The sequence below is a fragment of the Bos indicus genome, chromosome 9 (genome assembly GCF_029378745.1).
Source record: "Bos indicus isolate NIAB-ARS_2022 breed Sahiwal x Tharparkar chromosome 9, NIAB-ARS_B.indTharparkar_mat_pri_1.0, whole genome shotgun sequence".
Classification (NCBI taxonomy): domain Eukaryota; kingdom Metazoa; phylum Chordata; class Mammalia; order Artiodactyla; family Bovidae; genus Bos; species Bos indicus.
Window position 1 is genome coordinate 76,953,715 of NC_091768.1, and position 23,377 is coordinate 76,977,091.

The following is a 23,377-nucleotide window of genomic DNA, read 5'->3' on the forward strand; positions in this document are numbered from 1 at the left end:
ATATATACACACACACACACACACACACACACTTTATTTAATAAACCATGAGGAAACCCTGAAGATTTTTAGCAGGGGTGTGTGGGAAAAACAACAACAATAACAAAATCAACTAAGTTTTAAAGATCTAATTGGATTCATCGAATGATTTATTGAGTGATTCATGAATCAGGCAGCATCCTATCTAGCAAGCAGAAAGAACCTCCGTGGAGTCATATAAAACAGAAAGCTTTTATAGGCAGAAGGGGAAAAAGCAAGGGTTGTTTCATGCTTAGGTAATCTACCTACAGGGATAGAAGGTGGTAGATTACCTCACTGAAGCTGACCAGAAAATTCCAGACTGACCAGTTAAGACTATATACTTGGGGGAGGTTGTAACTGCAATTAATTTAAGTATTAAGTCTTGGTTTGCTGATATGGGGCTTAGCACAAATGACTTCATTTGGGACCTATTTCTTTTTAACAGGTATGAGGAGATTAAAGCTATCAGTTCAGTTCAGTTCAGTTGCTCAGTCAGGTCCAACACTTTGCGACTCCATGGACTGCAGCACACCAGGTCTCCCTGTCCATCGCCAACTCCTAGAGTTTACTCAAACTCATGTCCATTGAGTTTGAGTAAAGGGGATGTCCTCTGTCATCCCCTTCTCCTCCTGCCTTCAATCTTTCCCAGCATCAGGGTCTTTTCAAATGAGTCAGTTCTTGGCATCAGGTGGCCAAAGTATTGGAGTTTCAGCTTCAGCTTCAGTCCTTCCAATGAATATTCAAGACTGATTTCATTTAGGATGGTCTGGTTGGATTTCCTTGCAGTCCAAGGGACTCTCAAGAGTCTTCTGCCACACCACAATTCAAAAGCATCAATTCTTCAGCACTCAGCTTGATTAAAGCTATACTCTCAGAAAATTAACTTGACCATTAGGTGAAGGATAGCCCAGAGCAGGGCATCTCAGACTTGAATGTAATGGCAACTCTGTTTCAACAACTCTGTGATTTTGTATTTCTAACAAGTTCCCTGTCTTAGAGATCCTGACTCAGTGCAGCTGGAGTAGGCTTAGGAATCTGAAAATTCCATATAGAGAAACCCTGGCAGGATGGACCCAAGCGAAAGTGACAAGTTTCAAGCTGAGGGGACTTCCCTTGTTTAGAGCCTCAGGACAGGAAGAGGAATTAGAGAAGGAAGAAATGGTGATGCAAGAAGCCCGGAGGTAGCTTTTTATCCACCCCTTGATACAGGAAAGGGTCCAGGAAAGGGTGAACTATTCTGTCCTTTCCCAGCCTTTCTATGCACACACATGAGTGTTTTCTGGTCATCTTACTCCTCTCCCACAGTAGATTAAAGGAATTTGAGGCTGTCTGACTCCAGTTTCTCCCAGAGTCCCCTCCCCAGGGGAGGGTGCCTGCAAAGCAGTATTCACCAACATTCTGCTGAGAGCTTTAGGGAGTGCATGTTGAGGGGTCTGACCCCTGATTTCCTCTGCATGAGCCCTGCTTCTGGCTGTAAAATTTCCCCTCCATCCCCAGTCTTAGATCCAATGGCAAGATATGCTTTTTTTCCTGCATTAGGTCCAGAATAAAATGGGATGTGGTGAAGGTCAGTTCTGCTCTGTGTCGGGTTATTTGGTGCTTTCTGTGTTAGGCATACAAGCTTATGTCTTCTCTCTTGGACTGGAAACTTCCAGATCAGAACTTAAACTCTAAACTGCTTTATCTGTGCTTCTTTTGAACTCAGCCTTAGAATATCACTTTTTTCCCAGGAGACTGTAGTTGACCCTGTTGTCTGAATTCCCCTGTCTTCTGTTTGCACTCTCAACTCCACTCTGAGGAGCTCACTTCTTGCTGATCTCCAGCAACCTAGAGCCACTTACTCTCCCTTACTGGGACTGGCATCAATGCCAAGTGCTATGGAGAGCTGCAGGACAATAAGAACTGGGGACAGGTAATTGTGTCTGCCAACTGAGAGTCATTAGTGACCTTAGACTAAAGAGGTACTTTCAGCCAAAAAGTAAAGGCAAAAGCCATATAATTGGTAGTAAAATAAATAGTGAGTGGTGAGGGCTAGATGCGGCAAATCTAAAGTGTTCTTTGAAAAAAATGTGTCCTGAAAAAGAGAAAACGGAAGTTCAAGCAAGCAGTAGGTTTGAGGGAGGCAGTTGTGAATAAAGCAGAGAATTTACCAGGACTGTAGAAAGACACGAATGCTTCAACAGAGATCTGAGAAAAATGAAATCCTCTGTTGCTACTTCTAGGGACATTTGCATTTTGGGAAGGGACTTTCCATCCCGCAGACAAGTTTCATTTTGCCTGGTCAGTGTGCTAAAAGCATTTAAAAGAAGTGCTTTATTTCTGAAAAATGGGAACTTTATAAATTTTTAAAAATCCAGGTTTCTATCTTCTCTTAAAAAATGGTAAGAGTTAGCAACATTGGGTGAATATTCCCCCAGCTGTCATTTATATTATTTATATTCTTTGTCTTTCACTAAAGGCATTTGAACTTGCAGTGTCTATGTTAAAGTCGTCTATATTGATTGGAGGGCTTCCCAGGTGGAGCACTAATGGTAAAGAACCTGTCTGCCAATGCAGGAAACATAAGAGATGTGGGTTCGATCCCTGGGTTCAGAAGATCCCCTGGAGGAGGTCATGGCAACCCACTCCAGTATTCTTTGCCTGGAGAATTCCCTTGGACAGAGAAGCCTGGCTGGCTAGGGTCCACAGGGCTGTATAGAGTCGGAGGCAACTGACTTAGCACGCACGCACATTAAGAAGGGCACTGCTTCTTAAAGGGGCGGCAGGTGATTCTAATGTGTAGCCTGCTGCTGCTGCTAAGTCACTTCAGTCGTGTTCGACTCTGTGCGACCCCATAGACAGCAGCCCACCAGGCTCCCCGTCCCTGGGATTCTCCAGGCAAGAACACTTGGAGTGGGTTGCCATGTCCTTCTCCAGTGCATCAAAGTGAAAAATGAAAGTGAAGTCGCTCAGTCGTGTCTGACCCTCAGCGACCCCATGGACTGCAGCCTTCCAGGCTCCTCCGTCCATGGGATTTTCCAGGCAAGAGTACTGGAGTGGGGTGCCATTGCCTTTTTAGATGTGTAGCCTGAGTAACTCCTTTGTCAAGCTTTGTGGCATTAACCCCTTCCACTCCAGGCCTTGTGTCACCCCTGGACAAGAGCTGGATATTTGGACTAGAAATTGTATTTCTTAGTGCCTACTTTGATACCTGACTCCTCTGTGATCATCACAGCTGCCTGCCTGGCTGTTCTTTGCATGTAGCCTTTAGCTCCCTGTGACTGAGTTCAATGATCTTGAATTTTAACTCTCAGTTGCAATGCTAACCACTTGATCCAGGCTCACTAAAGGATAACACAGCCTTCCTTTACTGGAACTGCAACAAAGACTCAGGAAAAGCAAAGTGGAAAAGTTGAAAACCAAATGAAACAAATCTACAAAGGCTAAAAATGAAATATGGGTAGAGTGACTCGCTGTCCTAAATTGACTGGACAGTCCCCGGTTTAACTTTTTTGGTGAATCATTTTGGGTAAGAATTTAGATTTCTTGCCAGAAAAGTAGGGGGCCTAGAAACAGGTGGTTTGTAAATTTTTCAGTTTGTGAGTTGGAAGGGGAGAAATGCAAAAACTAAATAGTAGCTATTATCTTATTAAAATTTTTAATAATTTACAGATTTTGTTGATACTTTCTTAACCTTCTCTAACAACTCTGTTCAAAAGAGCTTTGTGGGAAAATAGAAATGTTCTGTGCTCTATCCAATAGAGTAGTCATTAACCATTTGCGGCGGTTGAGCATTTGAATTGAGGCTACCTTGACTAAGGATCTGAAGTTTTAATGTTATTTCATTTCAATTAACTTAAACGTAAATGAAAATATCTGTAGGAGTTCAGTAGCTAGTTACTGTACAAGGCTTTGTTTTTATTGTACTGCAGAGTTGCTATTATTTATGATAGATATATCATGAGGTGATTCATCTCCTATACTTCCTTTGTAGAGAAAGAGCAACCCTATATATTAGATTTAGCAGATTTAACTGGGTGGGGGAACGTGGGGCGGTGGGGAAAGGAGGGCCATTGGGGAGAGGATAGGGGCAGAGAAATAGTAATTGATCCAAACTGGGCCAATTAGATTTTTACTTTCAAGAGTCTGAAATTGAGATATTGAAAGTCTATATCCATTTGGTAATGGCAAGCTGAACAACAGGGTTGGCACAGACACTGTGCCATGGAGTCTCAACTCCATGTTAGGACTAACCTAACCTAACATGTGCAATCATAAGTTATGCTTGGGTAGAGACTAGAAACTCTGTGATGCAGGTGGGGTTGAGGGAGGAAAAGAGGAGGGGGGGATGGAGAAAGGAAAGAGGGAAGAAATCCCTTCAAATGAGTGATGGATGGACAGAATACCCGAGGTTTGTCGTACTCCATTGTTTTTAATTTGGATGTTAGAGAAGGTGGGGGGGGGGGAGAAATAAAGATATGGAGGAAGGGGGAATAAAAAATAACAAAAATACCTTAATGTAAGTTCTAGAAATAATGGTGACATATACTTTCTAATAAACCAGTTTATAAAAGTCCTGTTCTTCAACTGACAATGATTCTCTTTCACATGGAAGTTTGTTCTCTTTGATGACTCTTTGAGAGAGAGACATATATCTTAGCCCATAATGGTTTTCAATAAATATTTGTTTAATGAATGAATAAATGAATGAGCAATGGGAAATGCATCATCTTCCCAGTCATATCAACACTTTTGTGCAACAGTTTTTTTTTTTTTTTTTTTTTGCCAAAGCATCTTCATTTGTTCTCTGGTTTGTTTTTTTTTAATTAATTAATTTTTTTTTTTGCTGCGCTGGGTCTTCGTTGCTTTTCGAGAGGTTTTCTTTAGTTGCAGAGAGTGGGGGCTACTCCCTAGTTGTGGTGGGCAGGCTTTTCGTTACGGTGGCGTCTCTTGTGGAGCTCAGGCTCCAGGGCACAGGCTCAGTAGCTGTGGTGCATGGGCTTAGTTGTTTCAAGGCATGTGGGATCTTCCCAGAGCAGGGATCCAACCTGTATCTCCTACACTGGCAGGCAGATTCTTAACCACTGAACCACCAGGGAAGCCCCAGTTTGTTTTTTTATATTATTGTTTATTAGTCTTGTCCTTCCATTGTTTCTTTTTTAAAAAACTTGAAATATAATTCACCATAAAATTAGTCCTTTCAAAGGGTACAATTCAGTAGGTTTTGGTGTATTCAAATGATCATGTGATCTTCATTAGTATCTAATTCCAGAGTATTTTTCATTGCTATAAAGGAAACCCATAATCATGAGCCCTATTTTCTTCTTTCCAAAATAACTTTCTTGAATTGTAATTCTTCACAGATTAACATGAGGTTTATGTTACACTTAGTATAACATATATACAAAGTATTTTTTAAAGAGTGAATCCATTTTTATAGTAACGGATTTTATTTGCTTAATCTATTTCTCTGTTTTTCCCCCCATTGGCAGAGTATTATGAAACACTGCTGCTGCTGCTGCTAAGTCGCTTCAGTTGGGTCCGACTCTGTGCGACCCCATAGACGGCAGCCTACCAGGCTCCTCCGTCCCTGGGATTCTCCAGGCAAGAACACTGGAGTGGGTTGCCATTTCCTTTTCCAATGTATGAAAGTCAAAGTGAAGTCGCTCAGTCGTCTGGGACACTCAGCGACCCCATGGACTGCAGCCTACCAGGCTCCTCTGTCCATGGGATTTTCCAGGCAAGAGTACTGGAGTGGGGTCGTGTAAAGAAGTAGCACAATACAGATTGATTATTCATTTCACTGGATATTATCCAAATGAAGAACTGCTATAAACAAAGGAGCCAGGTGCTGCCCCGAGAATTGCTAAATATGCTCTTTTCTTGAATTATACTTTTTGCATTATATAGACTGAAAAATACAAACTATCACTTTTCAGCTTGTTTTAGTAAGGAAAAAATAGTCCTCAAAAGGATTTTGGAGTCACCTTAAACTTCACATGACATGAGAAACCTTGATCAATCAGACCTTTGTTGAGAGAAATCTTTTGGTGGTAGGGAACAGAGACTCATTCAAAGTCACACCCGGAGTGACAGGTGTTTACTCTGACAGGGTAACTAGGACGCTCTTTAGGAAGAGGCTGGATACAGTGCAGCCACAGGGACATGGATACTCATAGTGTCCTCTGGAGCAGGTCTTTGTTGTTCTAAATATATCCCTGGCTCTCAGCTTCCCTTAGAGGCACTTCTACCACTTCCACCCATACTCACCTTCGACTTCATCCTCAGTTTTGGCTTACTCCAGTGTTCTACTTTGTCAGGCCCATTTTCCCTATTTCTGCCTCCAGCCCTCTCAGCTTCAGCCTTCCTGTCAGATAGCTCATTCTCTGTATTCATTCTCCCTTTTCAATTTCCAAGGGAGAATCTGATTGGCTTATCTAATGATCCCGAGTTCTGGTTTGTTAAGGACTCTTTGTTCCAGGTCACCTCCTAGGGTGATGGCCAGTTTATGGACTGTGTCTTTTGGGTCACATGACCACTCTTAATCCAATCAGCTACAGCGGTTAGGGGGGAACTTTGGGGGCAATTATTTGTGCAACCTTTGTCCTAGGAATAGTTCGGGTCAGTTCTCTTGGCAGGGCTTGGTTTCCTTTTTGAAAGGATACCAGGTAGAGCAAACATCACACACACACACTCAGAGATTAAAATAACAGTTACTATAAATAATGGATGTATGAAAAAAATGAATTATGCGGTTACATGTAGGAAATAATGAATAAAGAGGGGAAGAAATCTACATTGACCGAGGGCCAAGAATCATAATAGCTTTATCCAAGTAAAGTTTCTTTGCAGTAAAGCAGTTTTCAAAACTGCATTTTCTTTTGCAAATCAGACCACCCTGCTGTCGTATTTGTATCTTTCTGAAAGCCCCCTGCCCTGGGCTTAAGTTCCAAGCAGTGGTAAAGAATCCGCCTGCCAATGCAGGAGCCACAGGAAACACCACTTCTATCCCTGGGTCTAGAAGATCCTTTGGAGAAGGGCATGACAAACCACTCCAGTATTCTTGCTTGGCAAATTCCCTGGACAGAGGATCCTGGCGGGCTACAGTCCGTGAGGGCAAGGAGTCAGACCGACTAAGCACGCAGGTAAGGAGATCTCAGCATTCTGCACGTTGGGGGAGCTTTTTTCTTGCATTAGGAGAGAGATCCTGGCAGGAAGTCAATTTCCAGGAAAAGATGCGGGGGTTGGAGCTCCTTGGCTCCGAGTGGCGCGGGGCAAAGGTGGCGGTAATTGGAGCTCTGGATGCGTTTTCCTAGAAGCCTGCAGCGCTCCGCCACCTGTGCGGAGTCTGCCCGGTTCTTGGCGTCTCCGCTCCAGTTTCCTCCTCCTAGGTTAGTCCCCGGGAGTGTGGGCGGCCCCATTCCAGAGCGCAGAAACTCTTCCCCCCTCCCTCCGCTCGCCCTCCGCCTGCGGCACACCAACCAGCCTTTCTCTTTGCCTCAGTCACTTCCTTCCTCGGCTTCTTCCTCCCCGGTGCGTTGAAGAAGGCAGCCAGCCGGCACCGACGCTGCCCGTTTTCTCGGAAAAGAACAGGAGGTAGAGAGGTGAGTGATCGCCCTGCGAAGTGGCGTCCAGGTAGAAAGGATGGACTAGGGTAGCAGGGGGAGGTCCAACAGCCGGAGGAGGAGATCGTGGGCTGAGGTTGGAGAGCCAGGACCGGGAAGAGACGGGGCTAAGGCGCCTGGAGGGTATAACTGGCATTGGCCTGAGCCGGGTGCTGGGGACCGCGTGGGCGCGCCCCCGCGCCCCCCACCTCCCGGGCAGACTTCCGTACTAGGCTCACGTGACATTTTGCCGGGGGCGGACCGGGCAGGGAGATCAGCAGCGTTTAAGGTTTTCTTTTTCTTTTCTTTTTTTACCGCAGAGCAACTTGCCGGCTTTGCACTTGGAGAGTCAGTTCCGCAGAACTGAGCGGGAACAGACTAGCAGTGAGGGGCCAGGCTCCCCCCGAGGGATTCGGGGGCTTCAGGGCAGTGGGCTCTGCGGGCGCGGGCGGCGGGTGCGGATCTGAACGCTCCCCGTTCTGTGTACGGGGTGGGGGATAGTGAGAAGACACTAGCGACTCGGGGAGCCCCAAGCTGGGTCCGTTTGCGTCGCTGGGTCTGGGCGCCGGCTCTCGAGGCGCGCCTGGGGCGCACCGATCGCCGGGGAGCGCGGGCCTCGCGGAGACAAAGGCTTCCGGGATGCGGATGCTGCTCTTCCCCGGGAGTCCGCCCGGACTCCGCCGTGCGCCCCGGAGCCGGGGCCGAGCCTTGCGCTCTCTATCTCTGCAGTGGTGCCAGTAATGACCGTCTGATGGCCTGCGGGGGACAGGGTCTTGGGACCCCTTCCGGGCCAGCTCCCAACTTGGCTCCGGGATGACCAAATATGGAGTGTTTGCGCGCCTGCGAGAGGCGGGAAGGAACCCAGTCATTCTTTGACCTACACCAGCTGCTCGTCGGGGATTGTGAAGGAGGGCTGGGAAAGAGTGGCCAGCCCTAATGAGGACAGGTGGCTCCCGATTCCCAGATGTCCCCACTCGAGTAGGCTTATTCCTTGACTTTAGAAAATCTCCAGGTATTGCCTCCAAACTTAAGAAAACAACCAAAATGAAAAAGCCCCCCAAAACTGTTAAGAGGGTCCTTAAATATATCTTCAAGTGCCTACTGAAAGTGGAGCATTTCAGCATATGGCCCAGTCCGCCCACATTCCGTTTTCTTTGTAGTTCCCACGCACAGTGCCTAATTGGTTTGTGTCACAATGAGAGGGCTCAGCTAGCATCTGCCATCCCCTTCCCCTGAGCCTCCCATTGACCCGGCTCTTTCTTTCCCTTAAGACTTGCTCTGCCCGTGGCCTCTCATTGTTCTTGATCTTGCTGCTTGCACCAGCCCCGGCTTCTGTCCTCATAAAAAAATGTCGTGGACCTTCTGACGTTTGTACAGCAGAGTATTTTATACTCCTTTGTCCTCATTAAACAATCAAAGAAACCGTACCAGGTTATGTAGGCTAGCAATAGTTTTTAAGCCCGTCATTTTCCTACTCAAAAGGATCAGTGCAGGGAGCCTTTTTTGCTTTTTAAGGGTTTTGTCTTAGTAAGTACTCAAATATTTCACACAAATACAACTTACCATTACATTTAGTTCTATTTGAGTAATAACCAGCCCCACCCCAAAGCAGCAGAAGAGGCAGAACGATGAGGTAAAAACAGCATTTAATTGTGGGAAACCCCTCTGAGTCAGTTTTATCATCCATAAAATAGGGATAAATAATACTTTGCAAGGTTCTTAGAATAAACACAGGTAAGGAGCCTCAGGTGTAATTAATTATAAGGAAATTCTGGTAGTCTTCCCTTCTTACAAAGATGAACATGCATCTGCTTAATGTGATGCACATATTCACGCTACTTAAGAGTGGGATTTCCTCTTTGAGTCTCATTATTAAAAGAGAAGTATGATGGGTGTGGATGGTGGTGGGTGGAAGGAATGGAAAATGATGTTAAAGAGATGAATATTCTGGGTGGGAGGAAATCAAAGCATCTGACAATTAGAGAAGACTGGAATCCCCTTGGACATTTCCCTTTCCCTTTTGTCCAATATGGGCTGATTACCTCATCAGTCCTCACAGATCCTACTACTGCAAACTATTCACTGTTAGACAGTTTTGATTATTAGAGAAATTTTTTTCTCTTATGGCTTCCAAATCTGCCTTTCTGTTTACCTGTCTATTCTACCCAATACGGTAACGCAAACAAGACTATTCACATGAGTACATAATGGAGTTTTATTTTTTTAAAAAGCAGCAGGTCGACTCTAGGCTAACTTTTAAAAGTCAAGATTCTTTACAGTTCAAGTGACAGAAACTCAAACCAGCATAAGCAAAACCACAGAAGATTGATTAGTTCATGTAACAGGAAAATCCAAGGTCATATACAGGCTCAATCATTGATGCATGGTTGAATTTTCCTTTGTGCTGGATTTATTCCTGGCAGGCTCTTTTCACATGGTAGCCGTTTATATACTAGCCGGCCATAAACTTAGAGCCCAGTGGGAGAGTGTTGTTTTACTAGTAGTCTGGCAAAATTCCTGGGCCGACCCCATTGTTCAAGATGGGATCACCTATCCTATGCTCCAAACCAATTACTCTGACTTTGAACCATTCCTGGAGTCCAGAATGAGGCTCTACCCAAGATCCATGAGATAAGAACAAGGAAGGAATGGCTCTATCAAAAAAAAAAAAAAATTGGACTGCTGGTGCCAGAAGGTGGAAAGGCTGCTGAGCAGGGAAAAATGACAGCTGTTCACCACGCTGACATTAACAGGTTTTTTCCCCTACCACTAATCTCATGGCATGTCTTTCAGTTGTGTCCTCTGGTTATATTTTAGCGTTTTAGTGTCTCTCTAAAACTGTATTTTGAATTGAATATAATGTTACAATTTCACCAGTAAATATAAAGTTCTCACATTTGGACACTAATTTTTGATACTGGGTTTTATGTAGCTGCATTAACCTAAGATGTTGCATCTTGTTGCAGTGTTGTTGTTTAGTCGCTAAGTCCCGTCCAACTCTTTTGGGACCCCGTGGACTGTAGCCCTTCAGGCTCCTCTGTCCATAGAATTTCCCAGGCAAGAACGCTGGAATGGGTTTTTGCCATTTCCTACTTCAGGTATCTTCCCCACCCAGGGATCAAACCCATGTCTCTTGCATCTCCGGCATTGGCAGGCAGATTCTTTACCACTGAGCCACCAGGGAAGCGAATCTTGTTGCAATATAAGCTTCTTAAAGTAAAAGATTTACACAGAAGTGTAGCAGATGGTAGTGGTACTTTTAATTATTAGCTATGAGAAATCTGGGGTCCTGATCAATATCATTTATACATAGATGTCATTCTTGTTTTTTAAAAGCTACCAAGAATTAGTTATGATCTGTCTGAATAAAATATATTTCTTCCAAATCATCACCCCAAAGTAAACCATTCAGGTCATCCTACTCTTTTCATCCCTTATTTAATTTGGAAAACTTAGACTGTGCTGATGCCTCTTCTGCCCATGCTTTTCAGCCTCATATTGCTGTTTGCAGTGTAAAATTATTTCCTTCTTATGGAAACTCATTCTTCCTCCTTTCCTGCTTTACTTCTTTGCCCCAGCAGAGTTGGGTTTCTCTCCTTCAGCTCTACCTTCGGCTTCCGTTTCTTGCTGGTATCTGTCTTCTCCCCCTTTCTGTAGCTGTTTGCCACGCCCCCTTTAGGCTTCCTTTTCGGTCTCTGAGTCTACTTCTTCCCCTTAGAGCTCCTCTCTGTGCCTCACTGAAATCAGCAGCTCCCTGTCAATAACTCTCACAGATGTGTTTTCATCCCCTCTCATGCCTCTGCTCATTTTCCTGTTTGCCAGCCAATTATTTGTTGAAGTCCTGCTCTTGGTGCCAGACGGGGTCCCACAGTAGCAGAACGGTCAGATCCCTGCAGGGAGGAGCTCACTGCCTAGTGATAAAAGACAAGAAGCTGGTCATTCCAGTCAAGTGAAATGAAGTGGATGCACAATACTGTGGGAACACACACGGGGGAGCACTCCTACTCCGGGGTTTCAGGGAGGGCTTCCTGGAGGAAGTTGTATCTCAGTTGGGACTGGACAAGTGGAAGTTAACTCCATGAAAGAGGTCAGAGCTGGGTTGAAGAAGAAGCAGTACCTATGAAGGCTGGACATAAGAGAATGAGGGGACATTTGAGGAATGAAAAGAAACACCGTGTAGCTGCAACCTGGCATTCAAGGGCATAGATGTGAAGTGGCTGGAATCATGGGCACAAACCCAGCCAATGGAGGACCTCATGAGCCAAGGGAATTCGCCCAGCTGCTATGCTAACCCTGAACTCCTTCCTTATCTGAAGATGAATGGTGTTCACCACGGGCTCTCCATTGCAGCCAGATTGCATTACGAACTGCTGGGGGAAGAGCATGAGTATATGTGACCCGGAAAATTGCATTTGTAGGGTTCCACCTGGACCGCCTTTTTCTCCTCGGGGCTCCTAGAGGGGAGGGATTGTGTTGGTTTATCCGGTTTATCCTGGAACCTCCAGCTCCTAGTTTCGGGCTTGCCCCAGGTGTGCTGTGGTTTCTCCTTGTTTCTGTGCTTTTACATATTCTCTTCCCGATGCTTTCCCCAACTACTTATTGGTCCACTTCTTCCCCCAGGAGCCTCCCTGAAACCTGTGGCTTTCTCCTTCAAGCTCCCTTAATGCCTTGGACCCTCCGCTCAAAGAGAGCTTGTCCCATTGCTAATCATTCCAGGCCTTTCTCTGCTTCTGGAGGATGAATTCCCTGAGGGCGGGTCTTGTGTCATTCACCTTTGTGTTTTTGGTGCCAGGCAGAGCTTGGGTTTGGAGTTAATAGAGGGTGCAAGGAGAATGGCTTCATTCTCCGCAGTAGACTGCATAGAGTAAGAGTGGGACTGCCCACAAGGGCAGTTATAAAGATGGGGGACATGGAGGTACTCTACCTGGGGGAGATACATCACACAAGTGTTTTTAGGAAGAGGGACATGGTAAATTAATAGCGACAAATGCTACATGAAAAAAACCAAGGACCCTTGGATTTGGCAAGTTATGTGTAATGGAATCTAGAAACTAATAATGCAGATTTTTTTTTTCTCCCTCAGGCAGCAATGAATGTGGATCATGAAGTTAAACTCTTAGTGGAGGAAATTCATCGTCTTGGTTCAAAAAGTAAGTATTATATGATCGATTCAGTGTTTCTTCTGAGTTTGCTTTAGAGCAAGAAGGACTAACTCTTTGGGTGCTGTGCTGTGCTAAGTCGCTTCGGTCGTGTCCCACTCTTTGGGACTCCGTGGATTGTAGCCCACCAGGCTGTCTACTCTTTTCATGGGATTCTCCAGGCAAGAATACTGGAGTGGGTTACCATTTCCTTCTCCAAACTCTTGATAGAAGCCTAAAAGTTTTGGCAGCTGTCAAGCTAACTGCTCTCAGCCCTGAGGTAATTTCTGGAGACACAGAGCTATTGGGGTATTGTGATTCTTATACAAAGAATGGTTGAGTTATTTCATTATCCTTTGAATGGAAAGAAAATCACTGTACATCGGTAACCTAGCTGCATTGAAATCTTGTAATTGAATCTTGTTCGAATTTTTGTCATACTATTAACATTCATTTTTTTTTTCTGCTTTACCCTGCCACCATTTTGCAAATTGCCAAATGACTAGGGACTCATTGAAATTGCAATACATTGTCTTTATTTTCTTCAAACCTTTGAATTTTGTATAATCAGGTATTTATGTATATATAACTAAAAGAACCCATCCTTTGGGTAGTTTTTTAAAAAAAGTCAGCTTTTCCCTCAGCAGCATATGAGCAGCTACCATGAAGTTTGAGACATGTAAAATTGGTAGTATTAGTGCCCTTTTCCTAAATTGTAATGAAAGCAACTCTTATGCTTGTAACTGTAAGTATTAATATTTTATACATCTCAGACCAGACATGTAATAGTTTGGGGAGCATTTTAAAAATTGTAAGAGCAATAGATGTATTCAGCAACAACTGGGATAATGGACCCCAAAGTTTAAAAATTATATCATGTAAGTGAAAAACAACTTTAAAAAGTACCTTATAAGAGTTGTCCTGTCATTGTAGCTTTTTTTTTTTTACATTGGAGGATAATTGCGTTACAATGTTGTGTCATCATTATAGTTTGATTTTCTTACATATAGCTGTGATTACTTATGAATCACAAATCATTTGAAATAGCAAGAGGTACTTTGAAAATTCCATTGTCATTATTATCAAACATCCCCTGTAGTTTTCTTTTGCTGATGTAACATTACTATACACTTTGTGACATGAAACAACAAATGTAATATTTTTCATTAAAGATATATTGAAGTATAATTAATTTAAAACATTGTATTAATTTCTGCTACATTGCAAAATGATTCAGTTATACATATGTATGTATTCTTTTCCATTATAGTTCATCACAGGATGTTGAGTATAGTTCTCTGTGCTCTACAGTCGGACCTTTCTGTTTATCCATTCTATGTATAATAGTTTGCGTGTGCCAACCACAAACTCAAACCCTCACACCACCTCCTTCTTGGCAACCACAAGTCTGTTCTCTTTGTGAGTCTGTTTCTGTTTCCTAAATACGTTCACTTGTGTCATATTTTAGATTCCACGTTAGTGAGAGCACATGGTGTTTGTCTTTCTCTTTCGGACTTACTTCCCTTGGTATGATCCTCTCTAGATCCAGCCGTCTTGCTGCAAATGGTATTTTTTCATTCCTCTTTGTGGCTGAGTAGTATTCCATTGTGGAGAAGGCAATGGCAATCCACTCCAGTACATTTGCCTGGAAAATCCCATGAACGGAGGAGCCTGGTAGGCTGCAGTCCATGGGGTCGCAAAGAGTTGGACAGGACTGAGCAACCTCACTTTCACTTTTCACTTTCGTGCATTGGAGAAGGAAATGGCAACCCACTCCAGTGTTCTTGCCTGGAGAATCCCAGGGACGGGGGAGCCTGGTGGGCTGCCGTCTATGTCTATGGGGTCACACAGAGTCGGACACGACTGAAGTGACTTAGCAGCAGCAGTATTCCATTGTATGTATGTACCACATTTTCTTGTAAATAGTGTTATTGTGATTATAGGGGTACATATATCTTTTTGAATTATAGTTTTGTCCACATTTACTATCTTAATGGTTATGTAGGTTGGGAGTCTGTCTCAATCTGTTTGTGCTGCTGTAACAAAACACTCCAGACTGTGTGGCTTATAAACAGCAGAAATTTTATTGCTTGTAGTTCTGAAGGCTGGAGGCCTGAGATCAGTGTGCCAACATGGTCAACTTGGAGTCTTCTAGGTCTCAGACTTCTTGTATCTTTTCATGGTGAAAGGGACTAAGAATATCTTTGTAGCCTTTTTATCTATCATCAGTCTGTCTATCTATTATTGTGATAACACTGATTTATAAGATCTTGTAAGTTTCATATCGGAGAAGGCAATGGCACCCCACTCCAGTACTCTTGCCTGGAAAATCCTGTGGATGGCGGAGCCTGGTAGGCTGCAGTCCATGGAGTCGATAAGAGTCGGACACGACTGAGCGACTTCCCTTTCACTTTTCACTTTCACGCATTGGAGAAGGAAATGGCAAACCACTCCAGTACTCTTGCCTGGAGAATCCCAGGGACGGGGCAGCCTGGTGGGATCGAACAGAGTCGGACACGACTGAAGCGACTTAGCAGCAGCAGCAGCAAGTTTCATATAGAATAATATTGGGTTGACAATAAAGATCATTCAGGTTTTTCCATTACATCATATGGAAAAACTCAAATGAACTTACTGGCCACCCCAATACTTAGCAGACTGAACCTGCACTTCAAAATAAGCAGGTTTACAAACTAGATGACTGTAAGGTAATTATAAAACTTGTATAAGGATGAAAATATTTTGAACATTGCAGCTTCACCAGGCCTCCTTGACTTACCTATTCCTGGTAACAGATGAATTATTGAGTTGGAAAGCATCTATGGAAATACGTTACCTAATGACAGATTAAGGTTAATTATTTATATTATGTCTGGAATAATGTTGACTAATCTAAACTATGAATTTGATGAATAAATTGAATTTAGTTTTATCTGTTTCTTTTAAAATAGAGTTCTTTAAAGCCTTTCATTTTTCATCCCATCACTTCAGTTTAGTTCAGTCACTCAGTTGTGTCTGACTCTTTGCAACCCCATGGACTGCAGCACACCAGGTTTCCCTGCCCATCACCAACTCCCGGAGCTTGCTCAAACTCATGTCCATCGAGTTGGTGATGCCATGCAACCATCTCATCTTCTATTGTCCCCTTCTCCTCCCACCTTCAATCTTTCCCAGCATCAGGGTCTTTTCCAGTGAGTCAGTTCTTCGCACCAGGTGGCCAAAGTATTGGAGTCTCAGCTTCAGCATCAGTCCTTCCAATGAATATTCAGGACTGATTTCCTTTAGGATGGACTGGTTGGATCTCCTTTCAGTCCAAGGGACTCTTAAGAGTCTCCTCCAAAACCACAGTTCAAAAGCATCAATTCTTCGGTGCTTAGCTTCTTTATAGTTCAACTCTCACATCCACACTTGACCACTGGAAAAACCATAGCTTTGACTAGATGGACCTTTGTTGGCAAAGTAATGTCTCCCCTTTATAATATGCTGTCTAGGTTTTTCATAACTTTTTTTCCAAGGAGTAAGTGTCTTTTAATTTCATGGCTGCAGTCACCATCTGCAGTGATTTTGGAGCCCCCCAAAATAAAGTCTGTCACCGTTTCCATTGTTTCCCCATCTATTTGCCATGAAGTGATGGGACCAGATGCCATGATCTTAGTTTTCTGAATGTTGAGCTTTAAGCCAGCTTTTTCACTCTCCTTTCACTTTCATCAAGAAGCTCTTTAGTTCTTTGCTTCCTACCATAAGGGTGGTATCATCTACATATCTGAGGTTATTGATATTTCTCCCAGAAATCTTGATGCCAGCTTGTACTTTATCCAGTCCAACATTTCTCATGATGTACTCTGCATATACATTAAATAAGCAGGGTGACAATATACAGCCTTGATGTACTCCTTTCCCGATTTGGAACCAGTCTGTTGTTCCATGTCCAATTCTAACTGTTGCTTCTTGACCTGCATACAGATTTCTCAGGAGGAAGGTCAGGTGATCTGGTATTCCCATCTCTTTCAGAATTTTCCACAGTTTATTGTGATCCACACAGTCAAAGGCTTTGGCATAGTCAATAAAGCAGAAGTAGATGTTTTTCTGGAACTCTCTTGCTTTTTCAACGATCCAGTGGATGTTGGCAATCTCTGGTTCCTCTGCCTTTCCTAAATTCAGCTTGAACATCTGGAAGTTAACGGTTCATGTACTGTTGAAGCCTGGCTTGGAGGATTTTGAGCATTACTTTGCTAGCGTGTGAGATGAGTGCAATTGTGCGGTAGTTTGAGCATTCTTTGGCATTGCCTTTCTTTGGGATTGGAATGAAAACTAACCTTTCCCAGTCCTGTGGCCACTGCTGAGTTTTCCAAATTTGCTGGCATATTGAGTGTAGCACTTCCACAGCATCATCTATCAGGATTTGAAATAGCTCAACTGGAATTCCATCACCTCCACTAGCTTTATTCGTAGTGATGCTTCCTAACGCCCACTTGACTTCACATTCCAGGATGTCTGGTTCTAGGTGAGTGATCACACCATTGTCATTATCTGGGTCATGAAGATCTTTTTTGTATAGTTCTGTGTATTCTTGCCACCTCTTCTTAATATACATCTTCTGCTTCTGTTAGATCCATACCAGTTCTGTCCTTTATTGTGCCCATCTTTGCATGGAATGTTCCCTTGGTATCTCTGATTTTCTTGATTTCTAATTTTTTTCCTATAGAAAAGAGTTAAGTGGATAAAGATTATTTGGAGATATAAATTCTTTAACAAAAGTACCTTGAGTGCTGCCTTTGTGCTCAAGTGCTGGAGATGGGAAAATAAATAAAAGTTCATCTCAGCCCTGTGGGCCTCTTTAGGTAGTGAGAACACAGATAAATTGGAAGCATGTTTTGGGATGTAATTAAGAGTGTGTGCTCTGGAGTCAGACTCTGGGAAGGAATTCTAGCTCTTCCACATTCCTGCTGTGTGACCTTGGGCACATTTCTAAACTTTTCTGTGCCTTGGTTTCTTTATTTGCATAATGATACTACTCTATTTCAGTGAGTGTTGGAGACACATTTTTCACACTTTAAAATCTCTAAAATAAGGATTATTTTATGATGCATGGTATGCTATCATTAAATTGGCAGTTTAATTGGAACATGAAATAATGGTGCTTCTTACAATCAATGGTGTCTTATCTTTGACAAAATGGTTAAGTGAGTTTTAATGACTATAAAATGCATCGAACAGTTCTAGGAACGTACTGAGTACTCAATAAATGGTAGCTTTCATTACTGTAATTGATGGTGCATGCTTTGATTGATATACATTCCATTTTTTGAGAAGCACTATTAACTCGACTAAAGGAATCATAGAGGACTTCTCAGAGAAGGTGACATTTGAGTCCATTTTTGAAGAAAAAAGAATTTAGCTAGAAAAGAGGATCTGGGACGCTAGGTAAATGGCTCGACGTGGACAAAGTTACCAGGGGAGGTGATTCTTAACACCCTGGATTACAGCAGGTTGCTCATTTTGACTGAATCACAAGATGCATGGAATGAGATGGCAGGAGGCCTGGTGAGAGGTGAGGCAAGGTCCAGAGGATGAAGAATCTTATTCACTCTATCTTAAAGGTGCTAGGGAGCCATTGAAAGATTAAAGTAAAAGAATATCAATTAAGCTTGTATCATACAAAGTTTCTTCCACATTTTAAATTCTGTATGAATGTGGAGGATATAGTGAGGGTAAAAATGAGACTTGTAAGGAGTCTGGCAGTTAGCCACGTGAGAATCAACTGGGGCCTGGAATTATTGTCCATGGAGAGGGAAGGCTAGAGCAACAGAAGACACAAAGAAGGTGGCGTCGCTCAGACATTTGTCAGATTGAGGGGTTAGCAGGCAGGAGAACTCCAAGATTACAGCAGGGTTTCTGCCTTTGGTGGCTTTAAAAAATTTAACCTAAATTGAGAATTTACCATAGACTGGGCATGCTATAAAAGACTTTATCTACATTCTATGTTTTAATCCTTGTAACAACTCCGAGAGGGATATTTTTACCCTTGTTTGATGGATGAAGTAACTGCAGCTCAGAGAGCTTGAAGGACCAACCAGGTTACCCAGCAGCTGCACTGATTCCTATAATCAGTGAAAGGTTTTCATTGCCAACAAAGGGTTGTGCTGCTGGAAGTGAAAGAATCAAACAAGTACCTCTTGACTTTCCAGGCCAAGCATGGTCAGACTCCCTATTTTCCATTACCAACTTATTTCCTCCTTCTCTTAGATGGTTTACTCGAGCTGAGTAAATTAGTCACTGTTCCCCTAGATACTTAACTTCTTTCACCTGTGCCTATGGCTTGGCATATTCTCCCGTTTCTTGCACTCATAATTGAACCAGTGATCACCAATCTAGTGCTTAGCATGGGCTGGACACTGTGCTCTGTGCTTCAGAACTGTGACCCCAACCATACAGTGTGGGAGGTATTAAGATCCCCGTTATACAGATGAGGAAACAGGCTTAGGGAATTTATGCAGGTTTCCCAGGCTAAGCAACTAGCAGATGGCCAAAATTTCAGCTGAGGACTGTCAGGGTGTTTGTTTGTTTGTTTTGTTTTTAAAGCTCTGTATTATATGCCCCTTAAAGTCTGGTGACTCAGAGGGTAAAGCGTCTGCATGCAATGCAGGAGACCCAGGTTCGACCCCTGGGTCTGGACCTCCCCTGGAGAAGAAAATGGCAACCCATGCCAGTATTCTTGCCTGGAGAATCCCATGGACAGAGGAGCCTGGTAGGCCATAGTCCACGGGGTCACAAAGAGTTGGACACTACTGACTGACTTCACTTTCTTTACTTTCTTTCTTTAAAGTCCAGAACAGGTACCACCAGTCATGAAATCTTCCCTTCCTGGTCTAGCTCGGAGTCATCTTGGTCTTGATAAACAATCATGTACCTCTTTGCCTGTTGCCCTACCTACTGTGTGTATGGTTATTTCCTCGTGGGAGGGGAAATCATTTCTTTGATAGCTAGAAAGTGATTCTATACTTCCTTCTCCCTGCCTCTAGTGCCCAGCACTCACTACACCCACAGTAGGAGTTTATTAAGCCTCATGCTGTAAGCTCTAGCAGAGGAGCACGGGAACCCAAGAACCCTTCTCGCTGTGATGGCCATCTCCTTCACAGGGGGTACAGCTTTGGGAGAGAAGAACTTGGAGCATTGCAAAGGATGGGTGAAATGTTCAGCCAGGTAGATTGAAGGATTCAGCTAGCATTGGGGAAGTATCCTTGATTACCCTTATCTTTGAGACTTCCTCTTATTGACTTTTAACCAAAGATCCACCTTTTGTTTTTCCTTAATTAAAAAAAGGCTTTATATTTTAAGGGCAGTTTTAGATTTGCAATTGAGTGGAAGGTACTGAGATTTCCCATATGCCCTCCCACACATGCATAGTCTTCCCTATTTTTAACATCTTCTACCAGAGGGGCACCTTCATTACAGTTGATGCCCCTGCATCGTTTTTGTTGTTCAGTTGCTAAGTTGTGTCCGACTCTTTGTGCCCCCATGAATTGCAGCACGCCAGGCTTCCCTGTTCTTCACTGTCTCCTGGAGTTCATTCAAACTCCTGTCCATTGAGTCAGGATGCCATCCATCCATCTCATCCTCTGTCAACCCCTTCTCCTCTTGCCCTCAATATTTCCCCAAATCAGGGCCTTTTCCAATAAGTCTACCCCTAATAGCTTAGTTGATAAAGAATCTGCCTGCAATGCAGGAGACCCCGGTTTGATTCCTGGGTCAGGAAGATCCCCTGGAGAAGGGCTAGACTACCCACTCCAGTATTCTTGGACTTCTCTTGTGGCTCAGCTAGTAAAGAATCCACCTGCAATGTGGGAGACCTGGGTTCCATCCCTGGATTGAGAAGATCCCCTGGAGTAGGGAAAGGCTACCCATTCCAGTATTCTGGCCTGGAAAATTCCATGGAGTGTGTAGTCCATGGGGTTGCAAAGACTGAGCGACTTTCACTTTCACTTTCTTTCCCATTAGGTGGCCAAAGTATTGGAGCTTCAGCTTCAGCGTCAGTCCTTACAGTTAATATTTAGGGTTGATTTCCTTTGGGTTTGACTGGTTTGATCTCTAGGATTGATCCTGCATTGACATATAATTATCACCCAGAGTCCATAGTTCACATTACATTTCACTCTTGATTTTGTACATTCTGTGGGTTTGAACTGATGTGTAATGATGTCTCCATCATTATAATATCATGGAGTGTCTTCATTGCTTTAAAAATTCTTTGTGCTCTGCCTGTTCACCCCTCCCCTATCCTAACCATTGAAAACCACTGATGTTTTTACTTTGTTTTCTCTTTTTCCATAGTTTTGCCTTTTCCAGAATATTCCATAGTTGGAGTCATAGCACATAGCTTTTTTTCAGATTGCTTTCTTTCATTTATTAATATATATTTAGGTTCCTCCAGGTTTTTCATGACTTGATAGCTCATCTCTTTTTAGTGTTTATTTTAATTTTTAGCATCTATGTTAAAAACTGGCCTTCAAACTAGATAATGTAGGGATTCTGGTAAATAAAGATTTCTTCATTTTTGAGGTCACCACTCCTTTCCTGGGGTTTCTGAGCATGTTCAGAACACACTTAGAGAAGTACTGTTCCTGATCTGGGGTTTCTCTTACATTTATTATTTTTACTGATTCAACAACTAACAATTAGGAAATTGAAATTTAGAGACTTCCCTGGCGGTCCAGTGGTTAAGACTGCCTTCCAGTGCAGGGCATGCAGGTTCGATCCCTCATCAGGGAGCTAAGATTCTACATGCCTTGTGGCCAAAAAACAAAATCATAAAACAAAAGCAATATTGTAACAAATTCAATAAAGATTTTAAAAATGGTCCACACCAAAAAAACCTTTAAAAAAAATCAAAATTTAGACAGATAAGAGTGGTCCACCATATGAGCACTGTAACACATTCACTTTTTGTTAATATTTCTTAGTTCTTACTCCACTCTGTACAGATGATACTAAGGTTAGAAGATATACTACACATTGCATTTACTCCATTCCTTTTTGAATCTGGCAAGAAGTTACACTGAGTTTTTGACTGTTTTTTTTTTTTTGACTGTTGACTGTTACATTGTGATGTTGGTTAACCTCCAGTTGTTTATGAAAGATGATGTGTATTTGCCATACATGGTGGCAATAAACAGACTTTGCATTGGCTAACATTGTGTTTTCTCAATTAGATGCTGATGGAAAATTAAGTGTGAAATTTGGGGTCCTCTTCCAAGATGACAAATGTGCCAACCTCTTTGAAGCACTGGTAGGGACTCTCAAAGCGGCAAAACGAAGGAAGATTATTACATACTCAGGAGAGCTGCTTTTGCAGGGTGTTCATGATGATGTTGACATTATATTGCTTCAAGATTAATGTGATTTGCATAGCTCTGTTTATTGTTTTTTGTTTGTTTCTGGTAAACTGGAATATTAAGTCAAAGGACAAACATATGAACCTACTTAATGTATTTTTATAGAACTTTATAAACAAAAGGAGACTCACTTTAGAAGTCCGTCCTTTTTTCTATCTTGAAAACAAGTTTGTGTATTACACTGTAAAATGAACAAAACCTATTATTTTTCTCAGGAATCTGGTTGGAAAATGTAAACAATGGGGCTTTTTTGGTGGGGGTACCAGGAATGTTTGTTTCATAAATTATTCATAGACAATTTCTACAGATATTGGACATTCTGTGAAATCAAGAAACAAACTTGTAAGACTAGCTTCCACAAGGAATATAATGTTTATGTAATAAAAACATATAACTCCCTTAAAATTATCTTGTCTTATTTTGTCATTTGAAATTTATGTACTTCACAGACTTGAGTTTTTGCATAACATTAGGTAATCGCAGTAAAAGTTTTCTTAATTTGGAGAAATATTTTCTTAAAACTACAGAATTTGAAAAGTAGGGATGATTAGTGTTACAACTGGGCCCTGTTAAATATAATGATTTTGATGCCTATAACGTGCTTAACACTGGTAGGGGACATGCCCAAAAAGTGTAACCTAAAAACTTCACTTTCTAACTGGATTAGTCAGATCCACCTGAAACAATACAGGAGTATTTATGATTGCATGTTGCAGCTTGTAGTACAAAACTGAAAATGATACAGAATCTCAAGGAGGACAAGATCAGTGAAAGGCCTTGTGGTTAGAAGAGGTATAGAGGAGGCAACATTTGTAGGATTAGAGCTGATTATATTCAGAGGGGGAAAGATGGGATGGGTGAGGGTGATGACCTAAGGGAAGGCAGAGGGACATGGATTATTAGCAAGGCATGATTTTGTGAGAGGATATCAGAATTCACTGGCACTTCATAGTCACTGTGAACATTTATTGAGCCTTTATTATGCTAATCCTCTTATAACCCTGTGAGGTCAGTATTAATGTTACCTCCCATTTCATAGATGAGGTAAGAAAGACACAGAAAGGTTAAGAGCTTGTTTAAGTTCACCTAGCCAGAAAGTGAGTAAGTCAGGATTTTGAAATTTGACTCATCTAATTGGCAAGGCCAGGGATGGGATGGACTTCAGGCATGGCTGGCTCCAGGGACTCAACCACTGTTGTTTAAACACTACCTTGCCGTATTGGCTCTGATACGTTTTTTGGTT

The 23,377-nt window shown here is 42.7% G+C and overlaps 1 protein-coding gene across 1 annotated transcript; it reads left to right on the forward strand.

Moving 5' to 3' along the window:
• Positions 1–7,503: 7,503 nt before the first annotated feature.
• Positions 7,504–22,542, forward strand: ABRACL (ABRA C-terminal like). The gene is made up of 3 exons (XM_019967506.2): positions 7,504–7,604; positions 12,688–12,754; positions 21,952–22,542. The coding sequence occupies exons 2-3, from the start codon at positions 12,694–12,696 to the stop codon at positions 22,134–22,136; spliced, it is 246 nt and encodes an 81-aa protein (XP_019823065.1). The 5' UTR covers positions 7,504–7,604; positions 12,688–12,693; the 3' UTR covers positions 22,137–22,542.
• The last annotated feature ends 835 nt before the right edge of the window (positions 22,543–23,377 follow it).